General features: G+C 38.6%; 2 protein-coding genes across 2 annotated transcripts; one reads left to right on the forward strand and one right to left on the reverse strand.

Annotated features, from left to right (window-relative positions):
* Positions 1-720: 720 nt before the first annotated feature.
* Positions 721-5045, forward strand: LOC113322823. The gene is made up of 3 exons (XM_026570980.1): positions 721-1059; positions 2126-2481; positions 2768-5045. Exons 1-3 carry the CDS (start codon positions 840-842, stop codon positions 4901-4903), a joined length of 2712 nt encoding a protein of 903 aa, XP_026426765.1. The 5' UTR covers positions 721-839; the 3' UTR covers positions 4904-5045.
* Positions 5046-5494: 449 nt separating this feature from the next.
* On the reverse strand, positions 5495-10525 carry LOC113320997 (sulfite reductase 1 [ferredoxin], chloroplastic-like). Its single transcript, XM_026568880.1, has 8 exons — positions 10140-10525; positions 7917-8699; positions 7537-7833; positions 7132-7329; positions 6830-6964; positions 6625-6741; positions 6373-6531; positions 5495-5906 (listed from the first exon to the last, which is right to left on the reverse strand). The coding sequence occupies exons 1-8, from the start codon at positions 10308-10310 to the stop codon at positions 5700-5702; spliced, it is 2067 nt and encodes a 688-aa protein (XP_026424665.1). The 5' UTR covers positions 10311-10525; the 3' UTR covers positions 5495-5699.
* Between the last annotated feature and the right edge of the window lie 273 nt (positions 10526-10798).

The following is a 10798-nucleotide window of genomic DNA, read 5'->3' on the forward strand; positions in this document are numbered from 1 at the left end:
CGGAGTGCAATGATTGTCGGATTTGAGTTCAAGCTGTCAGTTTCGAGCGTTCGTGCATCACACGCATGCCAAAGTGAAAGAGCAAGTTGGAGACGGTTATACAGGAGATTTGTAACCGAGTTTGGCATGTCCTAACCGTTCAAGACAAGTGTGGCGCAATCCTGCAAGCTAGCACTAAAGTTGGCAGTTAAAAAGTAAGGCTGGCGGTTACGGAAACTGTCTATGGACAAATGGCGTTCATAGGCGTGCAAATGTGTTACATACGGATTGGCCCTGGTTCTTGGCATTATAAATAGCCAAAGAACCCTTGTAAATGAGTGTTTTTCGATTGGAGAGAAGAACCACTAATGTAGAGTCTTTTAGGCATTCACCAAGAGGGTGAATGACCTGTTTTGGTCCATGTGATGGACGAGTTTTGTAATCTTCCTTTAGTGCAATAAAATGGGTTTGTTGCAGTATTCTTTGTGTTAATTGTGTTGCTGATTTGTGTCAGAATTGTTCAAGTACATGGCAGAATCTCTTATGCTTATAGGGGCATGAAGAGTTAGAGAGAAAGAAGAAAAAACTTCAATTGTGGAAAACCTTATGAGTGAAGGCAGATGCGTACTTTGATGCGAGTATGCAAGGCTGAATGATTGTGGTGAAGTTGATTCTCTGAACCACAATCATTGCCGATCATGTCCCATGAAAATTTTAGGAAATTAAATGGGCGTGTAGCACCTAGTATCCGGTTGTACGCCGGTGGATAATAATATCTGCTGCTCTTTTTTTAACGGCTTGAGAGATTTACGCTGTTTCCACGTTAAATTGTTTTACAGTGAGACAACAAAGAAACCACGATGGAAGTAGGGTGCAGTAGCAGCAACAGCAGTATGAATCCATGGAAATCTTCTACCAATTGGGTCGTAACTCATGGATCTCTCGACAATTCAATCTCTTTCGAGACTCCATTAACACATATTGACGATGAATTCACATTAGAATCAACAAATATTCCCAAAGACCAATTGCAATTGATTAGCCCTCCTTCAACAGATTCAGGTCCTTGTGAAATCACAAGTAAGTCGGTGTTAGCAAACTGTTCTGAAAGAATCATTTCGAGTTTATGTTAATTTACAGGTTTTTGTATATTCGAGGGATTTTCATATTTAGCATATATATATATATATATGTTCACGGGTGAATTTGGTTTGAAACTAGGGATTAGATCGAACTCTTTGGTTTAAGTTAGATAATAGGTTTATTAGGGCTCTTAGCAGACATTCAGCTGAAGTGAGATGAGTTCCAATACATAATCTTCTTGATGCTTTTAAGATGTATAATCAGTTTTAAATGATTTAGGGCTCATTCCAGAAATCTTGCAAATTCCCACCAATCTTATGTATGACATGATAATTGGAAATGAATGATCTATCTTAAGATTTTATAATCTGATGTGCCCTTTGGTTTGATTAATCAGCCAGTTTGGATTGCAGTGAGAGATCCCAGTCCTGTAGAAAACTCATGCTCTGGCTGTCTGACAGTTTTAACCTGGTTAAATATGAGTTAAGAGTTGTTCTAATGATTCGAATTTTGCTCGAGTGTACAAACTTTGAGTATGTAATTCGAAAAAGCTAGAGACTTGGACCATTGGTATAGGCTTTGAGCAAAAAGTATGCAGTCAGTGGATGTATGAGTTTGAGAATATTACATCGGTTAGTCGTGGTGTGGGCATAGATGTCATCCACATTGAGTATTATTTAATTTATCTCACTGTTCTTTTAAAACTAGGTTTAAGTTGCCAACATATCGACCAGCCCCTTTTTGTCAGATTGTTCAAGATTTGACAAGGTTCTGACTTATATGTGTAACTAAAATTGGTGTTTTAAGGAAATGATCCCGCATAGCGAAGATATTTCTTAAATATGTTTGCTAAGAGGGGTTATCATAGACACATAGATTCATATATCACTATGAAGCATAAATATATTTCTGTTATCAATAAGATACTTGAGCTATCAACTTTTGAATAATTATGTAGGTGCTGCCATTTTCTTCATTTGGATATGATTCGTCTCTTGCACCCTTCTTATGGTTTTGTACCTATGTATCCCTCTAAACGATACAATTGTTTTCTCAACTGCAGTTAGTTTTGGCCAGCAGCATCAAATCCAGCAGGTATATCTACGTAGTACAGCCCGGGTATATGAGATATACTATTCAACTGACAGGAAAAGCAACAATGAGTATCTCTGCACAGTTAAATGCTCTGCTGCAGCCAATGAAGATGGGTCACTTATTCCATGTGATATTAGAGAAGCAAATGGTGTTCAACCAGAGGAACCTCTTGAAACAGTGGAAGTTCCGACATACAAAATCAAGAGCAACAGTAGTCAGAGCACGAATGAAGATGACTGGGTGGATGTGAAAACCCCAGTTTCTCCTTTTCTTGTCAATTCTATGTTGAATAAAACCAATGAAAATACTGAAACTAACACCCAGGTATTCCTTGTCTTGTTTTCCGCTTCCTCCTTAGATATGTATTACCCATTGTGTATTACACTCTGTTTACCCCATTTATAAAACCCGAGTGATTTAATTTTTGCCTTTATGATATTAGTTTATGCTTGTTTTTTCCTACTAGTTTACTTACAAACAGGTTTTGGGGTTTAAGTACTAGATTGGTTGTGGGTTTCCTGATTTAGATTAATTGCATGTTGCTTATCATAAGCTTAATTTTAATTTGTTTTGGTTATCATTTTGGTTGCTAACTTCATTCCCCGTCCAGGAGTTTTACGAGGCTACAGCAGAAATTACAGATGGGGAACCATGCAGTTCTATTACTTTGCGGTTACTATCGCTTCAAACTCAGGGGTGTACCCACCTAGGGGAGATCTATATTTTTGGTGAACCTGTTGATCCTGATGAGTCAGAAATTCGGGTTGGTGGCCCTCTGCAAAATTCAACAGGAAGTTCTTTAATGGCCATGCTTGTTCCCACTCTTTTGCAACTTTCTAAATCAGGGAGTACAGCACAAGAAAAGAGTACTTCTGATAAGAAAGGTTCAAAAGTAGTTGATTCACTGGGCACGCACAATGAGAGGGTGAAGCCAGAAGAAGTGCAGTCTAGTATACCTGATGGCAGAGAAAGAAAATTTGTCGAAGCTAGTAGGAGGAATTCAGATTTAGAACAAGTAGAATCTAGTAAACAGATCCCTGGTACGAGTAGAGGATCTGATTTTTTAAACGAAGAAAAAGATCAACCCTATGGTCGTATTGAGAAAATTTTAGATCATCTAGTTGCACGAGTAATTAGAATGGAAAACTTCTGTTTGAGGTTTGAAGAAAAAATGCTGATACCTATCAGCAGCATAGATTCAAGGCTCGAGCGATTGGAGAAGCAACTTGAAGTCCTCACAGTGAGATCTCAATTTTCTGAATTTAACCCAGGTACAAGATTTAGAGCTCCTGAATTTTTGGACGGTGAATCCCCCTTGCATTCTATTTACAGTGATGGGCATAAGCCATTTACCAGGATCACAGCTCCTGAATTTAGTGGCTGTGAGTCATTATCTAATTCTATGTGTGATGATGGGAAAGATGAGCAGTTACCCAAGGGCTCAGAATCTGCAAGTAAGAATATCGAGTTTATGAGGAAAAAGGCTCTTGAGTTATCGAATAATGAATTTGACCCCAGGACTCCCATCAAGCATGGCGTGATTGATGATCATAAGGTTAGGGGGTTGGAATCTGCTCCTGATGTTTTGGATAATGAGTGTGAGTCGAAGAACTCTGTTGGCGGTGGTGGGACCACTGTGCATAATTCCAGGGGGGTAGAGTCTGGTGATCATAAGAATATTGGTGAGACATTTTCTCCTATCGAGGATGCATATGTTTCTTCGGTTCTTCCTCAGTCGTGCCCTGGTTTGGTTATCACAGCCCCTGAATTTTCAAGTGATAGTAGTGAGGGGGGAGATGGTGAAAATGGAGATGACAGGAATTACTCGGAAGTCTCTGTATCAGATGAGAAGAGTTTCTCGATCACCAAAAAGCCATCTCTGTCAGTAGATGATGCATTAGCTTCGGCACTTGCTGGGTTCTTATCTGCAACTTCTGCTCCATCTCCAAAAACCAACCAAACTTTGGAACCACCGAGTGAAGCTACTTGCGAAAACGAAAAATCAGAGTTTGCTCCGACAATTACTAGTGAATCAGCTGCAGATCAAGGAACCTCTTCTGTTGGAATTTACAGAACAGAGGTTGAGAACTCTTCAGATTCAGCTTCTTGTTTGCCTTCTCAAGGGAAAGAGTTAAAAATGGCAGTGGAAGTTACAAGTGAGACAAATCTTGATCTATGTCCAGTACAAACTCCAATCTATGAAGATTGGTTCACAGACCCGAATTATGAGAGTCAAACAAGTAATCAATTTGAAACCTGCTGGAATTTGGATGATGTGAAAATTTGTACCAAGAATGTTGATTTCAGCAGACTGGATACGGTGATGCCTCTTGAAGGAGGTCATGCTAATGGGAATAACATTCTTGAACCAACTTATAGTTCTGCTGTGGATTTTGAACTACCAATCTTAGAAGTGAATTTTGTTCCGCTCAAAAATTCGAAGGCCAAATCTCCCCTTGAAGCTCTTCTTGGCGAAGATGCTGTACAGAGCGAAGAACAAGATTCTCATGCAAAGTATTCAAGTGATGCTGATGATGATGACAGTGATAAAGCGGTTGGAAAAACTCGTACTCTTTCAATGAAAGATGAAAAATCACATACTCCTTCTGGTGATTTCCAGCCCTTTTGTCTGATGGCCGCTGATGATCATTCTGAACAAACCTTTTTTCAGAATGAGGAAACTTTGGAAAACATTGAGGATTCTTTGGAATGTGGGAATGGTGAGCCCTTCTCAAGCCTCGTATGATAGGAAGCGCTGTTCTAGGGTGTAATGTAATGAAGATAGTTTATGCAAATATTAGGACGCTTCTGCAGTGTGATCAGTTTTTACCAACTTCATGTTCTCACTTCTGTTATATTTGCAAGTTCACAAGTATATATGATTTTAATTTCTGTCTAAAAGGGGTCCAAATATGACAGCACCAGCTAGTTCACAAATATGACTGGGATGCTCTCATAAGCAAATTCAATACTAGTTCCCGGGTTACTGAGATTTCTGATAGTTTATCCAAGAGCCTATTATACAAGCTGCCTAGGGCTAGGAATCAAATTTTTATCAGTGTTGAACATGAGAATTGAAATGCGCGCCATCATGCTACTACAAGCAATCCAAAACAAATTATATTAGGAAACGCAAGTGTACAAACAATTTTGTTCAAATGCTGAACATGCTTCTGTGCCAATTTTCCTACATGCAACTCCAAAGTTATGTAGTGAGACTACTTCATCGAGGAACAGAGTTGAAGAACTAAGCTAAACGGATACAATATATACCTCTAATACCCCCTACTATTGAAGATTTTCATCATAACAAAAAGGAAACTGATGGGACACAGCATTCAAGAAAGTGACTTTCATTCTCAACTAAAAACTGATGCATTCCTCAGTGTCAGTGTTTTACTTACAACACTTGAACGGCAGTAACTAACTCTGCCTCGACTGAAAAAAAGAAGAAGGAAAAATAGAAAAAGAAAACCCAGTCTTGGATGATCTGTTCCTTGCATAAACAGACAACAAAACAAAATGAATCATTGGTTGTTGAGCTATTCAGCTTTGCCATTTTGCTGGGAAGCAACGTAATTACGCACAACTTCCATGGCCAGTTGGTGTGCATTTTTATTCTGCAATTTACCGAGCTCATCCATGGCTTCGAATGTTTTCTTATCCGCAAAAAGTCTTAGATTGAATCGAGCAGGTGCCTCCGCTGGTCCTTCCCATTTATCAACAATCTCTTGAAGTTTCTCAAAGCCCTGTAAAAAAGAACATACATCAATCTTCTCTGTTGTTTAACTGTATTAATTTGAGAAAACAAAATCTGGTACGGCCCATGGCTCGCACACAACGAGCGAGTTTACTGATATCACTGGAGAGAAGCCCACTAACAGAACCAAACAGGCAAAGGAAATCAAAGGAAGGTCTTCTCAGAAGGTCATAATGAAATCACGAGCATCGTACCTGTTTAATTTCTAAAACAGGATATGGAACGAGGTCTACTAATAAACAAAACCAACTTCTAACAGGATGTTTATCCTGGACATTAAATGATTAAAAGTTCTGAAACCCTATGGTTAGTGGATTTTACCCTATCTGGCTAAACTCGTTATTACACGAACTATATACGTTAAATAGATTTCTATATCTATCATAAATTGAAGATAGAGATGCATGAAACAGAAGACTACACTGATGCAGAAATCAAATTCAGTAGCCCTTTACCATGCGGTTTGTGAAGTCGCCAAATGATTCTTTTGCCTGTCGCTTATGTTTCCAGGTGTAACATAACGGTTCAAAAACCTTTTCTAGCTCTTGAATCTTGACCTTGTTCATGAAAGGTCGTGCTAGCACAGTTTGACCTGGTGTTCCTCCAAGCCATATCTGTTTGACACAAGATTCAGAGGTTAAATGAGTACAATAAAATTTCATAGTTATTCTTCAACCACCTAGGATTGCAAGAGTCATCTGAAGTACCTGATAGCTGTTGGGTCCATCACCAACCAGTCCAAGCTCTGCCATATAAGGCCTGGCACAACCATTAGGACACCCGGTTACCCTTATCACGACTGACTCACTGTACTTGAGCCCAACCTATAATACCCAAAAGCTCTCCTTAGGTTAACGAAACAACAGTTTCATAATTCGAGCTTGGAACTTTACAATTACAGTGCAACTCTACCTTATCAAATACAGCTCGAACCCGCTTGAGTAGATCAGGTATTCCTCGTTCAGCTTCAGTTATTGCTAATGGGCACAGTGGTAATGCCGGGCATGCCATTGCGGTTACGTTCAGTGGATCCACATACCTAGGGAGCTAAAGGGAAAAAAGGAAATTCAGTTTTCTCGGGGAATTTTTAATCCAAATCTGACCATTTCGTAAGAACTTTTAATCCACGTTGCAATCAAGATACCTGGCAGACTAAGGGAAACCCATGATGTCCATGGTAAGAATTGTAAGATAATAGATTAAAGTTCTCTTACCAGAAGTCCAGCCTGAGCAAGAGCTGTAGTGATTGGGCGCCTCCATGCACGGCGAATGTCACACAAAATAATGTTTTGGTTTGGTGTGAGTCGCACACTTAGGTCATACTTTGCTATTATCTCCCTCAAAGTGCTTTTCATTTTTCCACCAATTCGGCCATTGTCAACATGGAGACCACAGAAAAGTTCACCATCACCCTGGAAGTCAGCAAGTGATCTGATTAGGAAGATGCAAAATAGAAAGGGATACTAGTAGACCAATAAAAACTAAAAATGTCTGGGTTTGCATATATAGAAACTTAGTTGGAAAAGCTATACGAAGAATAACACAATGTTACGAAGAAAAAAAATGGTCAAACTTAAGAAGCAAATTATTTGAATAAGAACACATTTCATGACACACACCTGTTCGTGCCATCCTAAATAACTCTTGAATTCCCACTCTGGTAACTCGCGGGAGGGTTCAAATTTCTTCCCATAGTACTGCTCAACAACATTCCTGAACTTCTCAATTCCCCATTCGCTGATTAAATATTTCATTCTACTGTACCTTCGCTCATCTCGTCTTCCATTTTCTCTCTGTGTGACTACAATTGCTTTCACTGCATAGAGGATATCCTCTTTTGGTACATAACCAAGTGGTTCTGCTAAACGAGGAAATGTGTTCTCAATCCTATGCGTTCTTCCCATTCCACCTCCAACCTGGAGTTCACAAACAAACCATTAAAGGTTAAAATGATATAATGGATAACTCGAGATCAGAAAGTAAAAATAAATCCACTCACATATAGGTTAAAACCCTGAGGTTCCCCATGTGCATCAGAAACTACAACGACACCGATATCATTCGTAAGAATGTCCACCGAATTGTCTCCTGGCACTGTCACTGCAACCTTGAACTTCCTTGGCAGAAACTGGGTGCCATAAATAGGTTCAGGAGAATCAGGGAAATTTGTTCCATGTGTGTTGTCATTACGTGCTTTTACCACTTCGGAAGGCTCTGCGGACATAAATTTCTCACCATCCACCCACATGTCATAGTAAAAGCCAGACTGAGGACTTAAAAGGGCAGCAATGTTATCTGCAGTCTCCTGTGCAAACAGGTAATCTTTGCTCGTAAATGGTGCAGCGGGAGCAAGAACATTTCTGTTCAGGTCACCGCATGCACCAAGAGTGGAGCCCATGTTTCTAATAATAGTACTCATCACAGTCTTGAGATTCTTCTTGAGAACACCATGAAGCTGAAATGTCTGTCTAGTAGTTAGACGAAGAGTTCCTATTCCAAACTGGTCTGCAAGATCATCCATGGCCAAGTAGAGCTTGTTTGGGACTTTACCGCAAGGGTTCTTTGTTCGAAGCATAAACTGGTAAGACTTTGTACCACGCTCATCTCTATTGGTCTGCATGTAACTTCCATGAAACTTGATCAACTGGGTAGCAGCCTCATTTACATTAGGAGCCTCGTTGAGAAGCTCCTCATTTAGAGGGTATCTTATGAAGTTACTATGCTCTTTGAATATTTCGACTTTGCTACGCTTAGGCTCCGCAGCGACGTCAGGCTTTACAGGCTGTAGCAACAAAGGAAATCCATCAGACACTATAACATGCATATTACTTAGCTTTTTACTAGACCATAAAAAAGTACAAGGCCACCACATCTTGGATAAGCACATCACTCAATGTAATTACCAACATGGGAAAAAACTGACCGTATGATTAGAATCTTCAGAAGTGTAATAGTATGATAAACGAGCAAGAAAGGAAACATCAACTCAATATCCAGTCGATATTCTACTGTCAATTTAGTTACCATAATAAATCAAGTTGGAGAATTGTTACTGATATTCAAAAAGCAGATATGAACAACAAAAATAAATAATCACCCCCCTGGACCCCCATGAGGAAAACTATATTTGTAGGATTCCATCCTCTTGTTACTCACCTAAGTTGATGCAAATAGGTACACAAGAATTAACAACTACTAAAAGTAACAGCTATTTTAGCATGTAGACTGTCGAGAAACAATAGCCTTAGGCACAAATTTAAAAATTAAAATGCAAATCTATAATAGACCCAACATAACCTAATTGTAACCCGTGGGCGTTGGAAAGTGCTACTTATTTATATCTTTGCCTTGATCCATAGTAAGAAAATTAAGGTGAAGAAGAATTTCGAAACTTAGGTTGTGGGTATCAACACCCAAGAACTTTGCACTACCTCTTCATCTTAACTTTCTCATTTCTTTTACTTTTTAAAATTTTCTATAACAAAACAACCCACTTTTAAATTTTTTCACTGTTCTGCTTGGAAGGAAAATGCTCCCCGGTATTTCACCTTTTTTTCTTGGACGGTATCGACGTATTAGCAGCCTGAAAGATTATACATGTTTCAACTCACTAACTCTCACGTAGCAAACATTAACAGAGAATAAATGGGGAACAATGTAAAAGAAAGATATTTCTTCCCGTATTTGTTAATAAGACTCATGCCTTCAATCTAAACTGTCACTACCAAAACCCTGTTATATTTCCACTTAGAAATTATAGCACAGTAAAAATAAAACCTCGCTACTCTGTTTAACATCTTCCATTTTTTCTCCTTTTCTGGTTTTTTAATAACCCATAACCAAATTACAGAAGCAACCAAATTCATACATACTATATCCATGAATTCTTCAACCCAACTGTCAAAAACTAAGCCGCTGCAAGGATCAAGGGTATCAAAATTTAAGCGAAATTGACACAGACCCAAGTCCCAAACACACAAAAATTACCTGTTTTAATTAATTAATCCATCAAATGATATCACATCTTGGATGATTCGACAAGTTGTCAATTCAAACGAATCAAATCCTAACTCTAATATTATATATAAATACCAATAAATAATTATTATTAGAATGAAAATAAAGATTTGATAACAACAGAAGTTAAGAAAATACAACAACAAAAACCTGATGAATGAAGAACCAAAACTTTTAAAAGAGAAGAAGATAGAGAAGGACTTACAGTTGCTGTAGCAGTAATAATAGATGAATTTGAAGAAGAAGAAACAGGCAAAACATTAACACGTCTATTCAAAGGAATCGAACCGTAACTTCTTAAACCATGAAACCTCTGAATTTGAAGTTTTGGATCTTTTGCAATAACAGCGTTTGCAGCTCCAACTGACGTTCCCATTTTTTTTTAATTAGGGATTTCAGAACTAAAATGAAATATTCAGATTTGTGATAAAAATGCTCTGAAACTGATAAAAATCGTCGGATTCTGACTACCTTTCCCCGGTAACCAGATTCTTCTGAGTTTGTTTTTTTCTTGTTTCCTTTTTTTTGGTTTGTGAGTGGTGGTGGTGGTAGTAAGTGGTCGAGGTAGTGATGAAGGGGCTAGCTGGGAGAAAGCGAAGGCCAAATAGACTTTTTAGACCTTTAAAAAGGTTTTCCAGGTGTTGGGTAATTCGTACCCTACTCTATTACTATATGCACGTTTGTCTTCTTTCTATTCTTGGCCGTTGGTTAGACCATAGAGCTGTTATTTGTGCTCGTGTCCCGCACGAGAAATTAAAATGATCACTGTATAACTTTGGTGTTGCGTTAAGTTTTTACCCAACGCCTAGAGATTGCATTCTTAATTACCCTTTTGGGTTATTCGTAAAGAGGCAACCAAATTTA

This window comes from Papaver somniferum, chromosome 11 (assembly GCF_003573695.1).
Source record: "Papaver somniferum cultivar HN1 chromosome 11, ASM357369v1, whole genome shotgun sequence".
Lineage (NCBI taxonomy): Eukaryota > Viridiplantae > Streptophyta > Magnoliopsida > Ranunculales > Papaveraceae > Papaver > Papaver somniferum.

Bases quoted from the DNA above. Each gene is read 5' to 3' on its own strand.
- LOC113322823 (XM_026570980.1), top strand. From the start codon at position 840: ATGGAAGTAGGGTGCAGTAGCAGCAACAGCAGTATGAATCCATGGAAA. The intron at 1,060-2,125 runs GTAAGTCGGTGT...TCTCAACTGCAG, and splicing joins AGGTCCTTGTGAAATCACAA to TTAGTTTTGGCCAGCAGCAT. The intron at 2,482-2,767 runs GTATTCCTTGTC...TTCCCCGTCCAG, and splicing joins ATACTGAAACTAACACCCAG to GAGTTTTACGAGGCTACAGC.
- LOC113320997 (XM_026568880.1), bottom strand. From the start codon at position 10,310: ATGGGAACGTCAGTTGGAGCTGCAAACGCTGTTATTGCAAAAGATCCA. The intron at 7,330-7,536 runs GTGTGTGTCATG...GCTGACTTCCAG, and splicing joins ATTTAGGATGGCACGAACAG to GGTGATGGTGAACTTTTCTG. The intron at 6,532-6,624 runs GTACTTCAGATG...TGTGTCAAACAG, and splicing joins ATGGACCCAACAGCTATCAG to ATATGGCTTGGAGGAACACC.